Here is a 25536-nt window from a genome sequence, read left to right on the forward strand (position 1 = left end):
GCGTTACTGTCACGCGAGTAATTACGCAGAGGCGAACGGAAAGGCGGCGCGGGAGAGGCGAACGAGCAACAGTCACGCGGAACTGTGGAAAATAGACGAGAAGGAGGCTGCTGGAAGGGTTGGTTGCCCCGAGTGTTGCCTGGTTGCTGCCTCTGAAGGTCTCGGAGTCGGCGTTGCGCGATTTGCAGCCAACAGGAGAAACCAGAGCTAATAAAAGCCCACAATTACCTCCGGTTCGAGCCATTTGTCTTGACGGGCGTCTCATGCCCGATATAATTCACCCTGGCAACAACACATTGTTGCCTAATGAGGTGTAAAACATCCCCAGATATCTCGCTGTCTCGATTTCCCCGTTTCCGGCACGCTGATCCGCGATACCGATGGCTGCTGCTCCATCCATAATATTCTTATATTAAACGTTTACCCTTCGAGCTGAAGAAACGTCTGCTTTCCGATCTTCCAGCTGGCTACGGCAGAAATTATTTTGCCTTGATGAGAGGGGTCGAATGTTTCGGATCGGCTCTCTTCGATACGATGATTTTTCTAATTGGATTGGACCTTTGGATATGTGAAGTACGATGATTAACTCTGCCATCAATTTTCTGGTTGGATCAGGGACCTAATAAGGCACTGCTGTTATTTGGGGATGGAAAATGTTCATATGGGATAGGAAATATTTCAAAGGGTAGTTAAAGATATTTTCGAAAGGGGGTCTCGTAAATCAGAAATTTTTTGGTTCTGACGAGGAACAGAAATATCGAGTTCAAATTTTAGGCAAATGTTTGTAGGCACGTGGTAATTTGTTAAAGGTCTAAATGGCCTAATCGATCCAGGCAGCTGGATCTGGGACCTAATAAGGCACTGCTGTTGTTTGGGGATGGAAAATGTTCATATGGGATAGGAAATATTTCAAAGGGTAGTTAAAGATATTTTTGAAAGGGGGTCTCGTAAATCAGAAATTTGTTGGTTCTGACGAGGAGCAGGAATATCGAGTTCAAATTTTAGGCAAATGTTTGTAGGCACGTGGTAATTTGTTAAAGACGAATCGGAAATGGTCTCGTTCTTTTTTCAAATATCAGATAACTTTGTTTTAACCTCGTGCTTTACAATGTACTGTCACCTTCACGACAGAAAGTGTAGTTCCTGCAGTTTCTCTTCGATAAAGACAGGTTATGTTTGTAACTACGTTCGAACTTCAACTTCAGCTTTAACTTCAATTCTGCAGACTGGTGATCATTGCATAGAAACTATCTATTGTATATACGTTCGCAACAACGGGTAGGTAACTTTTACTCGTTGAGCAGCTAAATACGCTAATTTTCTTCGTTATAATGAATCCCAAAATAAAATATCAGTTGTAATGCTATAGAAAATATATATATATAAAATACTTCTCTTTTTCCTAAAAATTCGGCGCAGATTCGATTTCTCAGAGGGATGTGCTACGTGCCCTTTTCACTCGCGGCCTCTTTGTCTTTATTTCCTTTGGCCGGCAGTGATTTGCTGCGATAAAGCCGCATCGACAGGCGACGCACGTGTATCGCGTGTCGAAGGACATGCTCCCGTTGCCGGGCCCTATCGAGGACGCTCGAAAAGGGCCAAGGAGGTTATGATATATTTGTAATCATGTTACTCGATACGTGCCCTTCCGTTACAACTGCTCCCGGTAACAAACTGCCTGTGGACCTTCTCCTTTTTCCACTTTACGGCCGCGTGCACGCACGTATAACACTTCACGGGACGACAGAGTTGCCTAACTCGCTGTGTACCGTGTATTTATGGTCGAGGAAGAACCTAAAGTATAAAGAAGACACTCGACAAGCAAAAAAATCCCGTTTTGTCTTATTTTATTGGGAAAAATCATGGTGTCAATTGATCGATTCATAATTTACTAGAGAAATCAGGGTGGTGATTAGGGTACCTAAGGATTTTAATTATTAGCTACAGTTAAATAGGACTCAAAAATATCCGACGATTTTAATTTTTGCAATTTGAAACATCCAACAATCGTGGTCCCTAATTGACATTAGATGGAAGTGAAAAATTATACAAATGGCGGAAATTGAACAGTGATATATTCTAAAAATCAGTCGAATTTTTATTTCTCAGGAAGAAAAGAATATACTTCGTCGATTCGTTCCTGATCGCGAATTTTTGTTAAACTCGTGCCAAGTCTTTTGACAAATGAGGGTCTACAGTGACAGTCGCAAAGGCCAAGTTTGAATCCATCGACACACGCGTCTGCACGTAATTCAGGCTGAGGAGGCACCGCGGAAGGGACCGTGGAGTTTTAAGGGTCGTCATCGGTGCAATCCCGCGAGTCTGGAGAAATTGCATCGTAATCCAAGAAGGCCGCGAGGCGGACTGGTTTTCGGTGAGGCAATTCCAACAACCCGTAACAATCTGGCGACGCCGTCGACGGAGGCATATTATTATGGCCGTAGTCCGGACAGTTTATTCCAGGTTCGTTTCAGGATTTACTGCGCGCCGCGTTCTCAACGGTAAGAACTCACCCCGACTGACGTTAGTTTCCACAGCATTTCCCGTCCAGATGCCGTCTCGTCTTATCTTCCCTGACATAATGAAATTGTCAATCATAAGTTATTAACTGACTCGCTGTTTCAAAAATTAATTCAGCGCTGAACGAAATCATTAAGCTCCAGGATTTCGTCCATCTTGGTGATTCTTAGATAATTGCAGGTGAAATATTGCTTGCGTTGGATGACGAAGAGTATGAAAAATTAAATATCACGTCAGCAGGTGAGAGACAGTGGATGAATTTGCGAGACTGAATTTTCATTTTTCTATTATTATTATTTATTTCATGTTTCAGGCGTTTGTCGTTTCTTTTTTAATTTATGGGGGTTTATTATTATATGAATTCTTTCTCGTTTGTCGTATCTTTAACCAGCGTTCAGGGTTGTAAAATGTAGCCCTGTAGTTCGAGGGTGTATTGGTCGACATAAATTTCGAAAATTTCGTCTCAATGGAAAAGTATACCTGTGTTATATAATAATTTAGGATGGTATAGAATAGCCATGAGAATATTTACGATGTTAAATATCTTAGAAGATTTGCATAATTATATAATAATATATTTATATATATAGAATAGAATAGAATATATAGAATATTTGTCATTGACGCTAATCCTGTCATGACCCACATACATAGTCATTTTTGTAGTGCGCTTTCGTCTTCAAGGAAATTATGAGAAATTTCATTGAAACTGGAATTCCGTGGCTGCTTCACTCGAGATTCGAATATAGAGAATATCGCTATAACCATAAGAAGGATACACGTGCTGGTACTTGTCACTATGACATTATCGATCCAATGGCCTCGGTTCGTCGTCGGTTGGTCCGAGTACGGTCCCTTCTTACTAGCCCCTGCCTCTCTTCGTCCCTCTCTGTACATACCCGACTTTGCAACCCCCTCTGTGCAACCCTTTAGGGTCGCGTTCCTCACAGATATCAGTGTGAAACTTTCAGGAACGTCCTTTCCGATTTCCGTTCTTTGCAACCCTAGAAGTATCCAGATGCACGTGAATCACATACTTCTATACCTATTTACGAAACGTAATTCCAGCAGGATCAAGTATTTCTCCGGCACTGTACAGTCGTGTAAATATTTTAATCACAGACTCCGTGATTACAGGGAATAATTAAATCAATGCATTAAACTAACGACGGAGACTTTGCATCCCCTTGTATCCCCGAATATTTTAATTTCCGTGTACCCATTACGGATTCGAGACTTCGACCCCCTTTCTTGCATCCAATCTCATTGCATGGATTACACTTATCCGTGTAATTTGAAGCAATCTCGAACGATTAATAACAACTAATATCAGAATCTGCATATTTTTATTACACATTAGCCATGTTAAATTTTGCTCTTTCGTTCCTGAATTAAATTTACTTTCAAATTAGGTGTCACATTTCGACGGGAAAATTAAATTTGAATCCCCCCAGAAACATTTTTCACGGAGTAACCACAAAACAAGCGTCATTCCGATCACTGTCGCAGCAACACAAGACCACTCGTCATCGTCACACGCTGGAGGAAGAGGAAAGAAACGTAAAGGGAATATAAATCGGCGGAAGGAAGTGTGGACTGGTCCGAGTTCCTGAGAACCACGTCGACGCCGACACGAGCGCCGACGTAACTGCGAAAATTTGCGCCGCCTACCCCGGCCTCGCTATAAATCAGTTGAAATTTGTTATGCGCGGCACGCAGATGGTTTTGTTATATGAAAATATGTGCCGCGTAGGGATGGTATAAGTATCCCTCGGTAAAACACATCCCTTATACCCCACACCCTCGGCCGGGCTCGTCTCGCCCCGCTCCTTACCCCAGACAGGCCCGAGGCGTCATGCTGTTCTGCGCTCTCTTTAATTACGCCCCGAAACCGGGACGCGTGACGTATTGCCGTGTGCTGAAAGGGACAAAAAAGGCGACCTCCACCTTGGACCTGGCGCGTTGATCCATGGCCGGCCCGTTAATCGAAGCAGAAATCTCTGGACCACCTTGCGACAAACGATTTACCAAACGTTGGTGCTTCGGTAATCGCGAATACTAAAGACTTCTGACTGAGAGGAATGACGTCGCAAATAAGGGTTGCATTCGATCCGGATACGTCTTCCAAATTTTTGAATAAATTAATAGTAAATCGAGACGAAGTATATTCGAGAGGTTTGAGACTTTTCGCGTTGTTTATTTCGCAATTCTCGCGAGTTGCGAGCGTTACAGAAGAGTCGAAGCAACAAACACGGGAAACAGTGGTAATCTACGAGAGATGTCATCGGTGCCATTTTAGCCGGCGTGGAACACTTAAAAGTTGAAAAATAAGGGACGTATATTTCTCACTTAAGGCGAGGCACGCTTAAACCAGCCATCTGGAAACTCGATGGAACAGGACAGCGATGTAAGGCGCTTCTTACACGGGAGAACAGGGTCCAGCTACGGAGGAGGAGCCACTTAAAGCGTTGGCCCCGGCAGCGTTAAATATTTGATCAGAATTCGATTGCTTTAAGACGTCAGTCTGCGAGCTGGGGCGCGGCGGGCTAGCACGCGGGTGGAAAAGAAACGGGAAGAGAGCGAAGTGGTTGACGTAAGGGCGGATAGTTAGCAAAGGGACGAGAGCTATTCCCCGGAGCCGGAACGATGTCCGAATCGGGCAGCTGTCCCAGTCACAGCGTTCTTTCGCCGCCTGCGTCGATGCCACGACACGAGTCCGCTTTAAAATCCGTCCCCCGTCCCACCCGGTGAAAGCAGCTCGGAGAATGGCGGCAGCATCGTTGGATCCCCTTTGGAAATAAAGCCAATTCGTTAGGTTTCTCGGGCTGGATCCGCGTTCAGTAGAATGTCACCGTCGATGGTCAGACAATGGCCCGCGCCATGGCTCCTCGCTGGTTAAATAAGAGTTCTCGGGATTCTTGTCGGGGCTAACAAATTTTCTATATTTGCTATTCATATTTTGGAATATTTCAAAATTCTTTTCATTATTCCTCGACCTTTCCAAGACTCCAAACAATTTTACTGGAGACAAAGTTCACTACACAATGCTAAAGCGAAATGACAAAAATTAGTATACCCTTATCTTTTATTGAAAATTATATTTCTATTGCAGGTTACAAGAGTGCTAGAAATATTATATTTTAAAAACCATATGAAAGGTATATCTATGTTTTATATATTTCCAATATTACGAATATCGCGAAATGTATAATTTGTTTGAAGATTGGGAAGTTTTTGGATGTCTCGGGTATGGTATAATATTATTGTGGAAAAGTAGAGTTTTATGGATATAAATTGCACGGAATCTGTTCGCGTTGTTCCACGGTCACGCAGCGCCTTCATTCAGCATTTAAGGAGGGAAACGGGAAGCGTCTGAGTCGCAAAACTCACGCGAATCCACGTGGTGCCAAGTGGGGTGCATTAGCCAAGTTCCCCATTATCCACGCGTGAGAGACCCCTAAATTATCCGGCATTCGCCTAGCCCCGACCTCCCCGCCCTGGAACGTCGGCGAGAAAAAGATGTACGAGTTCCTTTCGCGAGAACACCCTTCGCGGGTGTTCCACCAGTGTAGGTGCGACGAAGATCACTCCCAGTCGTTGGTACACAAAGGCGAACCAGCTGATCTCGTTTGTAATTTAAAAATTCTCTGAAAATCTCTGAACTCCGATATTTTGCGATCGTTTGGGCATAAATCTGGAGACAGACTTAACCCCGAATACCGCTAAGAGTACCGTGATCCTGCCGTGGTTTATCTAATTGGAATTGTCGAGAGCTCGAAGAAGGACGCCAGAAGCGACGAGGAGCAACGACGAAAGATGAGGAGAGAGTGAGCGAGACTAAGGAAGCGGGCATGAAGAGGGAAAGTGTAAGAGAGAGAGAAGGAGAGGGTACTTGAAGAACCATCGGCAAGACGAAGGGGGTGTGTAAGTTTGGGCTATCTCTGAGAGCACAGTTCCAAGAAGGCTCCTTTAGACTCTAGTGACGTGACGTCGCCTAATACTCTAATCCCTTCAGTGGAGGCACCATCGTCCGCTCTGCAGCCTCGTGTTCCTGGGTAACCATCTCCTCCGCTACGAACGGCACTTGCTAATTAATTGACGAGTACGGATTTTGAGGTGTCGAGAATCTTCATGTCTGTAGAGAGGGAGGACTGTTATCAGTCGGCGCAGGCTGAGCAGCAAGCGCGTACCACTTGGACCAAGTACTCTCAGTGTACGTTCATTTTTAAAGTACCTTTCTCGAAGAAACTACATATCTTTCGCTAATCACAGAGACCATTTGTGTCTATTACGACGAACGAAACGTGGGTAATAGATACGGTATCAAATCATGCTTGGTCTACGTTTAATCGTAGATTACATAGACTCCTAGGCAGATTATGGTAAATTCGGCGATGGAACAGGGTAATGCCGCAGTGTCATTAATCACAGTCCTGTTCTACTTTTGATTCCAACAGTAACAGTCTACGGTACCGTAACCCGTGCAGTGCTTCTTATCTCTCTTCTCAGTTTTAAATAAAAATTCTCACGCAAATTTCTATTTATATTTTACTGCTTTTAATCACTGGATATCGGAATGTAAAGATTCTTCAGCAAGGGTCGTCGATTCGCGATTGGACTGAGAGACTTTAACAGCGGACGTGACATTTTCCTCGGACGCGAAAACGAAACCAATCTTTACGCGATACCACGTCCACGGACGTAGGTACTCGGTCCAGGAGAAGGGCTGCTTTCTAATTATTCCCCACAGGCCATAAGGGATGACACGTAATTGGAGGGTGGACGAGGAAGCATTGATCCCTAACTGGAAGGGATTCGAGCTCTTCCTTGCTCCGCTTCAGCCACCTTCCTCCTTTCTCTCTCTCTCTCTCTCTCTTTCTCTCCTTCTCTTTCCACTCGCTCGTTTGGCTCTCGAACTCTGGAACACCGAGTGCCGGACCAATGAGCACTGGCCGGCAAAGAAAAGTGATAATGTCTTAAGCCGTTGGTGCGATTTAACTTCCGATTTTAGTCAGAGGGCACATTCTCTTCCCGCGGTCCTTTCTAGGAGTTCGTTGCTCTAAACTCTCCGAGCTTCCCGTGGTCTGAGGAGGGTTTAGGGTTTAAGGAAAGCCCTCTCTCACTCCCGAGATCCTTGCAAGCTCCCGCTAAGCGCTCGCGCTGATCCTGCTCTTCTTCTTCTTCCTGTACCGCCTCTCGGAACCTGGGTTTATCTAATTCGAGTTGTAGCTTCCCGCTATCGCTCTAAACCGTACGGCCTGGCCAGTCGGGGGCTGCCTCTGGAGTCGATTGAAAATATAGTCCCTCTCGATCGCGAGCGATCGGCAAGCGGGCCGGGCTAAGCGTGCCTGTCCATACGAATTCGGCCAGCAACGTGTGCACGCTAGCTTTTGTTACATAAGGGATCGATAAATGTCGTCCAAATATAGCTACGTCCGAATACCTGGCTGCAGCAACGCCGGGTTAAGAATAAACTTTATTCGCCGTATTCGAGGTATTTTATCGCGGCGTTAGCTCCCCGATTCGAGTCGGGCAACTCGGGGAACCGACCTCGCGTAATTCGCCTCGATTACGCTAAAATATAGGGACTTAGAGACAGATGAACGAGTCCGAACTGGGCCTCTCAGCGTTGTAACTCGAGGCAGCGATTATGGAGGAAATTCGCTTGTACGCGATACCATTTCTTACGTAAGTATCGATATCGTTCCAACCCCCCCTCCCCGTTATCGACCTCTCATTTTCTCCACATTCTCTCCACGTTTTCGCCACGTTTTATTCTCGGCATAGCGAGAAAATTCGCGAGGAAAATTCGAGAAGAAATCAGGCGTTTAGCCGAATTATAACGAGGCCTCTTTAAACGCGGCGCGTCACGAGCGCCGTTCCGGGTAATCAGAAGTAAATACAGCGACGATCACGGAGTTTAATTCTAATTGAATTTGACGTTGCTCGTTACCAGAGGCACACCCGGCTGAATGTAAAAAAGACGGGAGAACAGGAGGTCTCTGGCCGGGGACCAGCATCGCCGGGACTCCTTAAGGCAGCGAAAGAGAACCAGGTAGCACAGGTACGCGTAGATCGCGGCGAGACAGAGCGCGATGGGGTGAGTAGGGGCCGATAGTGGTGGTGGTGGTGGTGGTGGTGGTGGTGGTGGTGGAAGTTAAGATGTGGGTGAATATAAGCGGCCGAAGGTGTACCGGCGCCCGTAACCCAACACAGCGAACACCTCGGTGTGCATCCAGGGGCCGTGTCCCCTACTCCTGCTTGGGGGTGGTGAGGTGAGTGACGGGGGATGTGCTGAGAGGCCGGGAATCGCGTTCCAGCTAAAGCTAAAAGGGGTGGACAGTGCGCAGAACCCGCCCCCACTTTTCGCGGCGAAGCAGAAGCTGCGAGTTGCTCGCGCAAGCCTTCATCCCCTCCGGTCGCTGTGGAAGATCGCCACCCCCGAACGAACTTAAACATAGCACACAGTAGCTCGCGAGCACCCTGCGTGGAAGGGCTTTCCGCGCACTTGTGCGACGCAAAGGCATCCGTCTATATATCGTATCGAGTCGGCGAGCCGACCGAAGCACGCGTGACTGGTGCGTGAACACGCGAGCGAGCGCGCGCGCGCGTGCGTATATCACATCGAGTGCGTGCACGATCGTGGCCGAGAGGTTCCGTGTTACGGCCGATCACACCGGTAATCATAGGACACTGAGAGTACATAAAGGGAGAGAGAAAGGAGAACGGAGTGTGTGGTGGTTCGATCGAAGGAAATACAATCGCCGAAGATCGCAGACGTCTCGACTGGATGGAAAGGGTCCCAGGACTCGAGGTGATGTCCTCGATGGACCTCGACGGCTTTCAGGTGAAGTTTCTTGAGAAAACGAGGTTACTTTAGGCTTTGAATGCACGGTTAATGAGAAAAAGAGAGAGAGAGAAAATAAAAATAAAGGAGGGTAAAAATGAATAGAGATCGGATCGAGAAGATGGGACGGGTGGTGGTCTGAGTTGTTTGGAACTGACAGAGCTACTGTTCCCCAGCTACGGGAATTGGTTTTGTTAGATGTCGAGCGACCTTGAGCGACCAGCTTGCACTCATTGATCAAACTCACTGCATCCATGCATCCGATGAGAGAGCAGATTTCCTGATCCTCTGGAATTTTTGTGTTCCAGGGTGGAACTGACCAGCGTGCCAGGTGGCCAGAATGCGATGGCTCATCTCAAAAAACGGAAGCTGGAAGCAGAATCTGTCAGCCCAAATCCTAAGCAACCACAGCAGCCACAACAACAACAACAGCAGCAGCATTATCAGCAACAGCAACCTTTGATCAACAAGAAGGCTGTTCAAGCGATTATTCCGCAAGAAATGGAGACAGCTGATGCTGCTGCTAAACGAAGAAGAAAAAGCGTCCGCGACGATGAAACGCGCAAATCGCTCGACGCCAATGACTCGAACAAGAACATACCTCTGCCCCAAAAGAAACGAGCGTTCGCTGCTGGAAACTCGGGTAGCCCTGCGAGAAAGTCGAGTAAACACTCGGAGGAACCCGAGGACGATGAGACTCTGATCAGGGAAACCGAGGCTGCTCTGAAAAGCCTGTCGGGAAGTTGGCCCGGTCCGAGGGGCTCCTTGTATCAACGGGGTAACTCGGACGAGGATAAATACGAGTCGAATTTCGAGAACCTGTTCGAAGAGAAGAAGGACAACCCCAAGTTGTCGCCTTCTTCCATGTCCACTTCCTCCACGACCAGCAACGACGCGGGTTGTTCCCTGAAAGACGTGATAACGTTCCGCGGCCAGCAGGACAGGAGCAGCAGATCTCAGCTGCAGCTGAAGCAACAAGACGCGACGAAGCAGCAGCAGCACGCGAGCAAAGTGAAGAAGGACTTGGACAGCTTGTTAAAATCCGAAAGCGAGTGCGGTATGATTCAGAACCAAGTGAACAACGTGACCGTGACCGAGGCAGGTAAAATCAGAGCAGTGCCGGTGAGGTCCTTGTCCAACAAGGACAGGAACGACAGGAGTATGATCGGTACTCACGTGGACGCTCAAGGTCGTCAGACGGACAAGTACTCCAGATACGATCCACCGGATTTCAACGAGCTGGTCGACGACTCCTCCAACGAATTGGAGATAGACATGTCCGACCCGTCAGCGGAGAAGGACGACGCTGACAGGGACAAGATGAACGACAGGGACAGGGATCGGACGTGTAGAAACGGTCAGTCGCCGCAAAATCCCTCGAGGCACCAGCAGCACCAACATCACCAACAATTGTACGCCAACTATCACAGACAGTTCACCGAGAATGGCATGAAGGTCTCGCCGACCGCCTCCACCGCCTCCTCTTCTTCACCCCCGTCGAATTCTCCGTTCTCCGCAACGTCGGCGTTCAGACCACCCAACACGGACCACGCGAAAGCGACTGGCCGCGGTACACCGTCAGTGGCCTCGACGACGATTCCACCTATCGGCCCGTACCCAGCATCCGCTACGTTTGTCGGCTACCCCACTGCTGGGCCAGGTCCGGCTATGCCTACGCCGCAACCTGTTACCGGAATCTCACCCGCGACCGAGGACAAGCACTCCGCGTCGGTGTCGTTGTTACAGTTGAAATCGTCGAAGGAAGAGGTTCATCACGTGACGAGGCACGAGGTGCCACCGAACACCGTGACAGGCAACAAGAGTCCCACCGGTGGCCTGCCAGCGGTCACCAGCCCTGACTCCTCCAAACAGTATACGATCCTTCAGCCAGCTGGTATCGGCTCCAGGGCAGCCAGTGCGATTCAGGACATAGCCAGGGATGGAGTGGTCAGTGTGACAGCTGTCAGTAGTTGTAGCACGACCAACGGTAGCACGACGAACGGCATCAGTGGCAACAGTAACGGTGGAACGTGTGGCAGCAACGTAGCTAGCAAAACTACGAACAGCAACGGTAGTGGTAACGCGAGCGGCACTGCCAATCCGGTCAGCAATGGCAACGGGAACAATGTGACGAACAGTATAGCTATCACGGCAGTTTCCACTACCACGACGACGTCCAGTCCCTCGACTGGTGCCGACGCGTCATCCGGCACTGGCACGGTTCAGCAAGACAGCGTGATGAAAATGCCGGAAAGGCCTGTTACCTTCGACGGCAATAGACCAGGAATGTCCATGTCTCCGTCCAGTCTCAGCAGAGGTGAGAGTTTCATGTCCTATTTCGATCGAGGATCCCGATCTTTCTCGTTCTTTTACGATCTCGCGAGAGATCTTTCTTTCAACACCGAGTACCTACGTAAGTCGTCTAGGTGCCATTCGACTCGCGTGTCCCGTCGAGACTTTAACGACTGCAGCTACGGGCAACGTTTCGAGTAACCTGTCCCGATCCTCCGACGAGGATTTCATCGATCGACCGAGATAAATCGTGGTCGAAGAGAAACGCGAAATCATCGACGAGGCTAACGAACGTGCTAGTGGTAGGGTTATCGTTTGTGCGTTATCCGCTGGGCAGATAGAGGGGGACAAAAGGCATTTTCGACTCTCCCGCGTACAGTACTCTTCTCCTACTGTCGGTCTTCTTCTGTCACACTCTCTCCTGCTTTCTCTATGAAGTTAGGGGAGTTAGGGTAGCACGGAAAATCAATAATTACGAAGCGAGGGGCGATGACTCAAATGGTGAAATCAAGGTCTCTCAAAGTAAAGTTATTCTCCGTATCCTCTGCTACAGCCACTTTGTCTTCGTCTTTGGCTCAGCTTCGAAACTATTCGCTTGATCACGGGAACGTCGCGATGATCGTAAAGACTCGGAGCACGCGGGCAAACTTGCACCTATTAGACGCACTCGAGCACGTGCCTTTTAGAGTCCCAGCTATAAGCTGGAGTTTACGTCCTCGTCTGACTCTTTCTGTATCGCTTCTCCTTTTTCAAACTTCTTTCCCAATTCCACTTACCTCGATCGTTTTCTTACTTCGACATCAACTTCCATGGGACTCGCTGTCCAAATAGAAGCGTAGTCAAAGAATTCTGACATATTTGACAAATCGTTTGACAATTACGTATTAGCACCGTAACGTAATCATTTTTCCGTAACTTCGGATAATGATAGAATTTCTGACTTCCATTTTAGAAGAATACGATAAAATAAGTATACGTGTTAGCGAAATTGAGATACTCGACTAAACGGGATCAGAGAGATCGATCATAGCGATCGTTTCGATCAGCGACGACGAAAAATCAAGGAAAATTTGCCGCACGCCAGCGGGGAAACATTCCACGGTGTGACAGGTGGGAGTTCGAGTGCATTCCAGGGTCTTAGGGCAGCGACGACACGATGTGCCTAGACGGGGAAATTTGGGGTTGATACCACGTCATACGTATAAGCCGCAGCTGTCAGCAGCTAGAAACGTGACTAGCATCCCAGCCACACCACGCTACCTTATTACCACCATGTGGCTCTGCTGCCTGTCCTCATTATCCCCTTAGCGTTTTCTCCGACTGAAGCTGCGAAGACGAACAGTTGAAAAATTCAATCTTCGTCGTTTCGAGCTTTCTGTAAATTGGCTCGGATGGCTCGGCTATGGCGAGCTGATTTCCCGTCTAATTTCGTTAGTCTCTTAACATTATCTAAACGAAACAGTGCAAGGATTGCCAAAATCCTTCCGCGATGAACCCGAAGGTTTGCAACTTTCCGCGCATATTTATTCTACACCGGATGGTATAAACACGGAATTATTTTTACATAGACAAACTCGATACAAAGTTTATCAACTAAGAATTTATAATTATGGAACAGGAAGTACTTTGCCAAGTTTCCGAGGCTTCTATTCAACCCCTAAACTTGATACTCGCTGCCCCCGTAGTCGATTCGAAAATAAATGAACCTCCGAACGAATTAAATTGAGGAATTTCGTTAGGCGAATTAACATGGACGAGCACCTGACTCGAAGCGAAAATATTTGCGCAAAGGGAAACTTGTAACGCGACTTGCAACGTTTACCTTCGAGAAATTTCTGCCGCACCTGTCAATCTTAGCGGGCGGTCGATTATTAAAAGATCCGGAGGCACCGATAGGCCGGGCAATCCAGCTCGACGGAAATCTCGGTGAATAAACGCGGGGCCGTGATAAGTGGGCACGATTAATCGCATACTTACAAGCGTGACGGCGGTACAGGCGTGCCGGACCCTACGGAGCTATAGTTTTAATCGCAGGCTCGTTCGCCTGTGCCATTCTCGCCGCTCGTTCCCCGCTGCCTTCGATCTAGCGACCGGATCGCGTGCACGTCCTGCCTTTTTCTATTCTGTCCCTTTCCCATTCTCTTTTCTTCTCTCTTTTCTTCCTTTTTTCTTTTTTTAAATATTTTCTCCTTTTTACCCAACACACACACACACACACAGACATACACCGGCGACACACACGGGGCACGGCGTAAGAGCGTGTTGACACGCCATAAAACCGCTATCGGGAAATCCGTCGGCCGCAAAAACCACCCTTTCCGCGTTGAAACCGCGCGGCAGGCAGGGTTGGCCTGGCTAATAAAAAAATAAACTGCCCTGTAACTCAATTTTACGCTGCCTTTGCGACCGCACGCATAAAAAGGACCTTTACTCGCGCGCAGGGGCTCTACCCTCGCGTTACGGCCAAGCGCCGCCGTGTGTAAATACGTATACCTCGTGATTGTTCCCTGGGCTGTTCTCTTTTTTTAGAATCTTTCGTCTTCTACTTCGCGCCCTTTAAGATCTCCTTCTTACGTCGACCGTGTCTGCCGGAGAGAATCGGCGGCCGCATCGATCACCGCGTAACCGCGTCAAGCCGACCCTGCTCGATCGCTATTCCGTCGAATGTCATGCCCATTTTTATCCGGCGACATCGTTTATCCTTGCACGAGCGTGCAACGGGTATATCGAACGGGTTAACAGGCACGTGAAGATGTTTTTCTTACGCCACCTCCGTACGACGATTAAAAGAAGCCGGCAAAGGCACCCCAGTATCGGGTCGATTAAAATAAATACGCGCCTATTTATTCGCGCTCGCCTTGCGTGGACATTTAAATCCGTCCATCGATTGATCACGAATATACTCGAATGGAACGCGGCTCGCAATTCCTGCCCATCACGCTATCGTCCGATTTCGACACGGTGCTCGCGCGATCGCGAAGGGACGAAAGAAGGAGCGAGGAAAGGGAGAGTGGAAGAGGGGCGGAAAGGGACAAGAGGAAAGAATTCGGCACGCGTCGTGCAGCGGGCCGAATGAATAAAACAATCCTGGTGTTTATGTACACCTCTGGACCTCCCGTGGTGACCCTCACGTGAAATGGCAACAAAATAACACAATTACACACTCGGCCACGGCCTCACCCTCGCCTGCCCTCTGCTCATCCTCGTTCTCACCCCTTGGACCCCGCTCTTTCCTCTTCTCCCTCTCACCCTCTCTCGCCAGCCCGCCACGGGATCCCATGGCAGAGAACGCGGTGGAAGAGGAAAAAAGAAGAGCTGCCTGGCTGACCGACTCGTTACAAGTCTATTCAGAGATCCGGAAAGAACAGCGCGTGCCGGTATTCATTTTGTTGACCGGAACCATTATCTGCCCCTTCGTTCCTTTTTCTTCCCCGTTTCTCGCCGTCCGTTTCTTCCTTTCCCTTTACAACGCAGCTTAGGCACCACCGGCCAACCGCTTTAAAACCTTACGGCTAATTTATTAATCCCGCCGGCGGCCAACCGCCACCCTTCGCCGTTTTTCAGCCCCGTCGCTAATTAAAAAGCACGGAATACCGTTCGTAAGCCGTTCCTTCGCCGATCCAAGCCTACCGTTCGTTATTTCTTCATTAGTCACGCATGTTTTTCCGCTATCGCTAAGATGTTGTCATCGATAGTTGGTTGGCGATTGCGCTGGTTGGAAGGGTCGAGTTTAATCGAGGTTCGGGATAATTCGGAATTATTTAAGAGAGAATAGGTGGAATAGAACGTAAAGAAACTTCAGACTGTGGAAGTTTAATGCTATTTAGGTTACAAGCGGTGGAGGATGGATATAGCTGGTGGATCAGTGGCTTCAGCTGTGTCTGACTCTTGACGGATACTGCTACTCGGAGTACACGGGAGTATCGGCGGAAGACGCGTGAACTATTTAACGTTGAACTACTCGCAGTGGGTTGGAGAATAATATATATATATAAATTTTAGCGAGGAAAATAGGCGTACAGTGTAATGCCTACATTTTTATGCCTTCGAAATAATAAAATATCGATGTGTTCTACTTCGTAGAACAATCCGTTTACTACTTTATAAACCACGATCTAAATATGATTGTCAGAGATTTAACCCTTTGCGCTCGACGACTTTTTCGTTACAGAGAAATTGTAATTCGAAGACTTTCTGTCACAGAGTCGACGATATTTTTAAAATTGTAAATGAGAAATCGTACGCAAATTAAGACGTAGAATTATTTTTCTTCGACATTCCACGCATCGTTAGGTAATTTTAAATTTCATACATTAATTAACGTCGATCTTTCGAATCTGATTAAATGGTGACTGAGAGTCACCTCTCGAGTGCAAAGGGTTAATAAATATTATTCAATCTCTGTCCAAGATCAGTATATTTTATGCATTAATAACTGTATCCTAATATTTTGCAGAAAAATATTTTTCTAACCCTAATAAATTTACCCCTAAGGAGAAAAGAAAAAGAAACAGGATCGAAGAATTCTCGAAATTAATTTCCCTCTATCTAACAATAGATAGGAAACCGTTCAAACCGAGCAGTCTCCTCGCAGGTTTCTCGTATAACCACACTCCATTCGTAATAATACGTGTCATTAAAAACACATACCATTTCCGTAGTGCCAGACATTTTTCCATTTGCACGAGACCACTGTTTCAACCGTTCAAAAGGTAGCCCCATTCTCGATTCAAAAGCGAGATTTACACATTTTTCCTTCTATTAATATCCACTCGCCCGGAATTTCTTGTCCCGACGCGAGGCTACTTCGTTTCTGATTCCGCGAATAAAGTATGTCGCTAATGGCATCACGTATCGTGATCCAATTTACCAGGAAGGTGGACCAGCGAGTCTAAGCAGGGATCGACCGGGCCCCTCTCTTTCTCGAACGCGAAATGACGGCCTGATGAAGTTTCTCGCCGTCATGGCGGCTGTTTCGTGGGTCGAGCGTAGTCGGCCAAGGGATCCGAGTCAGAGGAGGATTAGTACACGACGAAGTTTATAAAAGTGTACTCACTCCATGGGAAACCCCCGCAACTAACCTAAAGCTGGCCTTCCCTTAAGGCTCGTCCCTTGGAATCCCTCGGTCCCCCTCGCACGCACCTATGGCACGTCGGAATGAAACTTTCAGGCTTAAGAATCGCCGAATCGATCTTATCGTTTGATCAGGGTGGACCGAAATGAACTGGAACGCGTCAAACGATACGCGAGAGCTCGTTAAACTCTTCCAGGACGGATCAACGTCTCGCGGAATCTTTCCGAGATTAGACAAGGTGTCGATGAAGGAGGATTTACCTAAATTTCAAGCGAAATCGGCTCAGCTGGTTCTAAATCTTTATCGTTATTTTCGAGCAGCTTTTACCCCGATTCGCGGAATGGCGATAAACGATTTTCGTTCTCAGGTATTACGTACGCTAATCGAAAGGAATTATCTGATCGCGTAAAGGGTAAACGTGCACGGGAACAAGCTCGCGGAAGAAACTTCGCCGATCACGAGGTGACACGATCTTCGGGGTGTGTGTGTGTATCAAAGATTGCAAATTGCAGCGTGCAGTAAACTCTGTCCGAGAGCTGCGGTTTGCGAGGAGTGTTAACTAGGAAGAAAAGCGACGCTCAGGACGAACCCATTACGCGTATCGCGCTGCCTGATTATTCGGATTATAGTTTTTATCGAGGCCAGGCCACCGTGACACGTGGTCTAATCTCGCGGTGGCCGTCGTAAAAAAGAATTATTCAGCGAAAGTTGTTATAATCAACATCGCGCTGGAAGCGAAAGGGCCGAGTAGACGGTCTCATCCTAAGCGATTGGTACTTCTGGGCTGCATAGAGCGTACTGGAAACCTGTAATTGTCTGGTCACGCGAGGTCACCCTGAGAACACGAACACGATTATACGTGACGTGCACCATACCAGCCATTAAGTTACAGCCAGTACACGACAGATGGTACAGGTTGCTTGAGCATGCCCCCGATGCAATTTCGTGACAGCGGCAAGAATAGCGGAAATCGAGGGGGGAAAATAGAAGTGAAAAAAAAAAAAGAATTCCTCAAAGTTTCCGAACATTAATTTCACCACCAGCGACGCGTCGTTGCTGGACAATAACGGGTTATTCGATGACGAATTAATTCGAATCGAAAGAGGTCGCTTGCTGGCGAAGAATCCTCGTACTTTCTATTACCTCTGTGCATCGATGGCTGGCGTGAGTCGAGGACGAAATATAAAGATAAAATTAAATTTCAGAAATAGAATTTCCATGGAATGCCTTAATGAGACACGCGGTATCGTTGAAAAGATAGTGGGTCATTTGATTCGTGGATGACGTTTGATTCGACGTCAATTAACTCGTATCGAAGGATTTCTTCAGGTTTGAGTCGAAGAGTCCTCGTAGTATTCGTCGTTTCTGTAGACCACTGGTCGACCACATAATTTGGCAGCAGGTTTAGTACACAAAGTCGTTGCGTGGAAGACTGACGCTTTCGTTCCGCGATGAACAACGATAACGCGAGCTCGCTTGTTTCTCGTTTCATGGGCAAGTTTAGGTCGAACGTATACCTAGTGCTAATCCCCGAGGCTTAGATGCGGGACAGAGAAATCCCGGTGGTAATTCGCAAATGCGTAGCCCGTGCGACAAGATCCGAGGTATCACAGTTGGCCACAGCCTGTCCGTTTTCATTTAAACTTTCCCGCTGAAATTTTAAACCGTCATCTTTGCCTTAAATTGCCAGCAACCACCGAGAAATTAAAATTTCAAATATGTACGCTTTATCCTTCACCGGGATTTATTACTCTTCTCAGCAATATTTCTCCTCCGTGTGAAAATTAAAATTACATTTATTTCTTTCTTCCCGGCTTATCGAAGGAGAATGCTATTTTCCAAATTGTACATCTAGGGAAAGTACGACAATTAGAGAGGCTAACAATACGCCTGTCTATTTTCCTACGAGTTCAATGCACCGAGCAAGGAGTATAAAGTATACATGAATATTGACAAACGGGAAATAAAACGCATTCTGCGATGGTGTGTCGGCTGAAAGTACACCACGATGTCAGACATAACAGTTGTTATGTGTTGTATGCTAATTTTCATCGAATTCCATAATGTCTCCCACTGAGTTCCTTCATCTTCTCCTGAACGAATTTACCAAGAATTCCACTTCTATCGATTACCGATTCTTCTAGAGAATTTTTACAGATGCACGAGCTGTCAAAAAGAACAAGAACAGAGTATAGTACGATTTGTAACGAGCGTGTAAAGGGGCTGATAAATATGCGAACGAAGGACACTCGGTTTCAAGTGTTGGAGGTGTGAAAAGAGGGTACTTAGTCCATAATCTCGAGGACTAAGTACCCTCTTTTCACACCTCCAACACTTGAAACCGAGTGTCCTTCGTTCGCATATTTATCAGCCCCTTTACACGCTAATACCGATTCTTCTAGAGAATTTTTACAGATGCACGAGCTGTCAAAAAGAACAAGAACAGAGTATAGTACGATTTGTAACTAGCGTGTAAAGGGGCTGATAAATATGCGAACGAAGGACACTCGGTTTCAAGTGTTGGAGGTGTGAAAAGAGGGTACTTAGTCCTCGAGATTATGGCGCAAACGAAGGGTGCACTGTTGCCCAAGGGTTCGACTAGTCTCTCCCGAATGTCTCTGAGAACGAGCAGTTGACAGCAGTTTGGTGTCGGAATCTTTTATTACAATTACTCTATCGTCGTTTCATCCCTAAATTCAGTTGACCTGTCACGAATGAAGATACTGCACTGCGTCAACGTCTCCTAACCTCCAAAGGACCAACGGAACAATTCGTCTAGTGCATCCAATTGATCGCTAATGACACGGAACGAGGCAGCCCGATGCATCGTTGCTCGATGCATGTCAGAGTTAAAACGTAACGCTTATTTTGTCAAGCAGCAGCAAATACGCGCATTCAGGGGCAGTCGACAATAAGAATTATCGCGAGACCGGTGTCGAGGGAGAGAGGTTTCATTTTCCTCGCGCAGAAAGACCGCGCCTTGTCAACAGACCGGTGTGCTCGCTTAAAATATTGATTCTCGGTGGTGGTTCCATTGCCAAAGCGAAAGTGAATGTCCGTACACTCGCGGGTCCAACGTCCGCGTTACAAAAACGGACGTAACAATACTTTGCCGGTATGTCGGACCGTGGCTGTCACGTCTCGACCGTCGATTTCAGCCGACAGACCAGCGGCGTGGATACGTAATTTATCCGCAATCAAACGTGCTTGTCGCGGTCGTTAAATTCAGCTGGCAGTGCCGATGGACCGATGGCCGAAGGACGAGTTCCATGTTTGTTCCTGGTATCACAATTACGCGCCGCGTAATCGATATTAATTAAACGGCACAATGCGATCGATTCGAAATGGCCGAGCCACTCGGAATTCACACGCTCTATCGTTGACAGCTCCCATCAGCTGATCACAATTGCGCTCCAACAATCGTTCGAGGTTTTCAGACCGTGAACTGTCAATGCAACCGATATCTTCCTCGCTTCTGGCGACTCGAATCGCGTTAACGATCTCTCGCTGTCAAGCGCGCGATTGAGGATGCTGCCAATTAGACGTATAGGTGGAGAATTCGAGGAGCGAACGATTGCTAAATTTTGGAGCGTTTGATTTCGATCTTCACCGATCCGAAATTGAGTAATTCTTTGTTATTCGCGATGATGTTCGCGTTATGCAGTCTCTGCGAGTATATAAACGACGCGATACGCGATGCAATTGTACGATGACCGGGAAGCATACGAAATCTAACTGTTCGGCGTGGTTTGATTTGTTACAGAGGGCAACAAGTGCCCGACCCCAGGCTGCACGGGGCAGGGTCACGTGACCGGACTCTACTCTCACCACCGCAGGTAAGCAATTATCGGTAATTAACCTGTGCTCTGCACTTTGCCCTGCTCTATTAGACACCTACGCTAGGGCGACCCGAATGGGACTGACACTAGCTGACCTATTCGACGTATCGGATCATCCTCGAGTACGCGTTAGAAGATATACTCGGCTCATCTCGTGTACAGACACGCGTAGAGTATATTTTCCTCGAACACTTTTACGAATACTCGAGAAAATCCGAGACGAAATTCTGGCTTCCCGACGAAGCACCGAATGATACGCCAATGGCTGCCAAAAATTCCCAAGCACGGTCTATTATTCTTCTATCGAGACGACTCGTTCTTGCCAGTAGAAGCCCACTAATTACCGTATAAGCGTGACTTATGAAATACAACATCATTAATTTCCCCCGCTTTGAGTACGACCATTAAGCCAACAACTTTCCAAGAGATAATTACTAGGTTATCTCTGGAAAAGAGCTACTGCCGTGTCTCACGATTCACTGCTGTGATTTCAGCCTATCCGGTTGTCCACGGAAGGATAAACTGACGCCAGAGAGTAAGTAGTCGCCGACCGGCACCATTATTCCTACTTCTTATCGTAGTTGACATAGATGCATCTTCTTTTTGCGACAACTGCCTTTTTCACGCGAGCGCGGGCCAGGGGAGTGACGAGTGAACGAGCGTGAACGGTACTTATTTTCCAGCGGTAGCGCGTTTCTGCTCAATCACGATCTCGGGAACACGCGCGACGAATCTCGACATTCCGATTTCGCGACGACAACGCGCCGATTCTCCGCGCACCCGCGAGAGGGTGCTCCGCGACGACCACGACGACGACCGCGCCATCTCTCGAGGCACCGATCCGCGACACGAATTTATCGATTGACGAAACTGTACTCACGATCTCTCGTGTATACTTGCGACGATTCGAAGCGCCACGGGCTCGCTGCACCGTGCCCGTCTATGTGTGTCTATGTGTCTGTCTGTTTTATATTCTTTGTGCTTTTCGTTTGCGGGGTAGAGAGCTTTATTTATTGCGTTTCACTTCCGTTCTTAATTTTCTCGTTCTGTTCGTAGTTTAATTATAGTAGAGAATTATCACCACACTCGAACTTGGTTTACGTTGGCCGTACCTACGAACATCTGGAGAACTCGAGACACGTGCTGCGCGAGGCTAGCAAGGCCGGTATGCGTGTGCGCGCACACGCCGGAATCGGACGGTGGATCTTGTGCGATTGAGTATAATTGAAACGGCGATCGACACACTCTTGTGACACGGTTCCATTTATCGACAAACCCCACGCTCGTCGACCGATCAGGTACAGCACACGAGGGCCCCCCCAGCGTGATCGAGACGGTGAAAGGGCGATCATGGATCTTGGAACACGTAGTTGTCCCGTCACACGACACGAAGAGAATACACGTAACGTGTGTGTCTCTTGTCGAAACACACGATTTTCACGTCAGACTTAAATTCTATCTGATCGATTTTATCATTTGCATTCTTTAATGGAGGCTCGAGATTTCACGCATTATCATTCTCACGATAGGGATCACCTGACAAATGTTTGACACATTCAGTAAATCAGTTTGTATGAGATAGTAGATACTCTATGCACGGCGTCTGTCACACGAGAGACCAGTCATCCCCCTGTTACACGAACACACGGCAGAACCCCATCCGGGACACACAAGAACCGCAAGTTGTTGTCTTATAATTTTGTCACACGATTTTGTCTTTACTTGAGTTTCTCTCTACCCGCTCGGTATACTTGATTGTACTATTACACATATGATTTGTATATTTCATCCCGTGACGTTGTGCAACCCCATCTGTCTATCTGATCTCTCTCTCTCTGTCTTTCTCTGTCTTTCTTCCTTTATTTTTCGTTCTCTCCTCTGTCTATCTTTCTCTGTATACTTACTATACACAACATCTCGAACTCGGGTGTGAATATCGGGTGGAGGTCGAAGCCGCGAGATCCGCGTCAGAAAGGGACGAACCGTGTCGCCGAGAATTATGATAATTATACTCAACGCATAAGAGGGAACCGAGCTTGAAGGATCTTTGATCCGAGGCAGCTCGATTCGACCGATCGTACCTCGGTGTGCGTGTAAACGTGTGCATGGTGTGATAGGAAAAGAGGAGATATCTCAGAGGGTATAAGGAAAGTAAAAATTAGAAAAATGCGAGGGAAGGTGTAGCAGCGTTCTATAACCACGCCACGTGTCTCTGGGTTCTCTGCAGTTCTGGCGATGCATGAGACTATTTTGAAATGCCCGACGCCTGGTTGCAACGGCCGTGGCCATGTCAGCTCGAATCGGAACACGCACAGGAGCCTGTCCGGATGTCCCATTGCCGCGGCCAATAAGCAGGCCGCACGCGAGGCACGACACAAGGCTCAAGGTAAGGCGGCACAGCAGCCCTCCAACGTGCCTGGAATTCCACCGACGAACAGCCCCGTGAAATCCGATCGGCAGCCTAAGCTTCTCGATCCGTCGCGAAAGTAATCCACGAATCGTTTCTCGATAGTTCTCGATAGTTCTCGATGGAGCGAACGTAGGCACTTCTCTGCTTCTTTCGGACCCAGCGTTTGAGGGTATAAGACATGTCCTCTTGGGTCACTTTGGTGCTTTCCCCTGAGAAATCTGACGGTAGGATTTAATTCGTGAACGATACACGGGACCCGTTATAGGGAGTCCTAATTTGCAAATGCTATGGTTCGTGGAGAAGCGTCGAAGTGTCGAATAATTCGCTATGTCGCGATGTTTGGAATTTAAAGAGAACGATTTTTGCAGAAGCATCGTTGCTATAATTACTCGTAGTTCGCAGCGAGTGGTGATATATTCTGTAGTAGTTACCGCTTCTCTGGTACCCCCTTTCACTCACTAGAAGCATGTCACTTGCGTCGAACTTTGGTTCGCATCAGCATGTACCTTAATCGGCTAGCGAGCGAAGCCAAGCGGAAATCAGATTTCTCCTCGACTTTGACACCAACGCAGAATACAAGACCATTATTATGTTCTCGCAACAGTGTCCGGAATTCCTCCAGAATACATCAGTACGAACCTGTTGCCACCGTCGATGGATAGCAAGAGCTACTCTCAGTACGGGTCCACGGCGCAGGACACTAAACCGGTGCTAAGCAGCCTGACCTACGACTACTACGCGACAACGAAGAGTACAGGGATCAACGTGAAACCGCCGAAAACGCCAGAGGAGAACCCGACGTCTCGCACGAGCAAGGTAGTCCCGAAAACCGAGAGTATGACACCGAGTGGCAGTTGCTGCAACAGCCTGCCTACCAGAGGTCAAAGCACGTCCGACTTGCTGGTACCTAAAACGGAAGAGACAGCGTCCTGCCGAGTGAATTCACCGCCACCACCCCCGCCACCTACCGTGCGACCGACCTACGACTCGTACATGAACCAAGACTCGAACTCGTCGTCGTTGTCCTCGATGGACGCCATGGGCTCCAGGGGATCCATCGGCGCGACGATACATCATCCCAGCCAACACGCGACGCATCACGTCCTGCCGATGCAGCCCACGGTCGCTTATCCCATGCCGATGGTGGAGGACACCAGGATGAGCCACCAGATGTCGCAGAGGTCTCCTTACGAGCCATCGGCCATGATGGCCGCAGCGGCGGCGGCGGCTGCTGCGGCCACCACCAGCGAGGAACTCTATCATCACAGATCGGCGGAGCACGCGAGGGCCTACATGCATCCCGGAACAAGCAACATCGCGCGACCGGTTGTCACTTATTCCAATGACATCGCCACCGCGAGAGGTTACGAGAACGCTGTAGCCAGCGCAGCTAATCATCGGCCGTACGACCCTGGCACCACGTCCGCTTACGAAAGATACGACACCCAGAGTTGTGCACCTATCCAGTCGCAGCAGCAGCAACAGCAGCAGCAGCAACAACAGCAGCAGCAGCAACAGCTACATTCGAGGACGAATATGTATTATCTGGGACAGGCAGGAATGACGCCTGAGGAGCAGGAACGGGTGTACCATCAGGAGGCTGCGGCTGCCGCGCAGCAGCATCAGATGGCGATGGCCGCTGCTACAGCTGCCGGCATGATGAAGACCGAGGATGGTGAGTTCTTTTTCGCAAATTTTCACAGGAGACGCGTAATTTATCCATCGTGTCTCTGTTGTTACAGTGAAGTGCGTCACAGTGGCGCAGGTCCAGCAGATGCAGAAACCCGGTGGTCCTCCAACCTCGCCAGGTGGCTCGGTAATGGACCTGTCAACCTCCAGTGTCACGTCGACCAGCCCACAGGTACACGTTTATTTAGGAAGCTTCCGAATCTTATCTCGTGTAAGAGATAACATCGTTCCATAGTTTCTCACGAAATCGTAACGATTGTCATTACAGGCGCCACCCTACGGTTCCAACAGCCTTAGTCCGCAATATGGCGGCGGTCAGACAGTGGGTGGCAGTCCTCAAGCTGCAGCCAGCCCGCACTTGACCGCGAGTCCTCAGGTTCCCAGCCCGCAGGGACAGACCCTCGATCTCAGCGTGAACAGGCTTCACAGGTAACACTGTTCAGTATGAATTTTAATCTGTAATATCTATTAGATTATAGATCGATAGAGTTTACTTTCCTAAATACGAATTCACAAGCCTCGGTTTTCGAAAATTATGGGGTTTTCTAAGAAGCCACGATTTTTTGATAAAGTCAAGTATTACATAGAGAGTAAGAATATTAGATGAACCATTCTTGGTTTAAAAGTTAGGCGAGAATATCCTGTGATTATCAATGTCCATAATTATAATTATTTGTGCCTTTGGATAATTATAATTGGTCATCAAAATGTAAAAACAAGCCAGGTATTTGTGTGCGTTTATGCGATAAGTTCTTTATCTGACACGAATTTGGTACAAAGTTTTGTTATTAAATAAACCAAATAGAACCCTAATGCAATCCGTTGATACCTACAATAAGATAGACAAGGATAAAGCATCAAGGGA

The 25536-nt window shown here is 47.9% G+C and overlaps 1 protein-coding gene across 1 annotated transcript in view; it reads left to right on the forward strand.

The window, feature by feature from the left end:
• The window catches only part of LOC108551149 (uncharacterized), a gene marked incomplete at its 3' end in the record, with an annotated part of 159104 nt that extends 134004 nt beyond the window's left edge, over positions 1–25100 (forward strand). The window contains exons 7-13 of the mRNA XM_017905192.1: positions 9676–11684; positions 20497–20569; positions 21067–21107; positions 22800–22958; positions 23587–24657; positions 24725–24843; positions 24940–25100. Of these exons, the coding sequence (XP_017760681.1) occupies positions 9676–11684; positions 20497–20569; positions 21067–21107; positions 22800–22958; positions 23587–24657; positions 24725–24843; positions 24940–25100 (3633 nt within the window). The remainder of the gene's footprint in view (positions 1–9675; positions 11685–20496; positions 20570–21066; positions 21108–22799; positions 22959–23586; positions 24658–24724; positions 24844–24939) is intronic.
• Positions 25101–25536: the final 436 nt, after the last annotated feature.

This window comes from Eufriesea mexicana, unplaced genomic scaffold (assembly GCF_001483705.2).
Source record: "Eufriesea mexicana isolate 0111107269 unplaced genomic scaffold, ASM148370v2 scaffold4744748178, whole genome shotgun sequence".
In the NCBI taxonomy this organism is placed as follows: domain Eukaryota; kingdom Metazoa; phylum Arthropoda; class Insecta; order Hymenoptera; family Apidae; genus Eufriesea; species Eufriesea mexicana.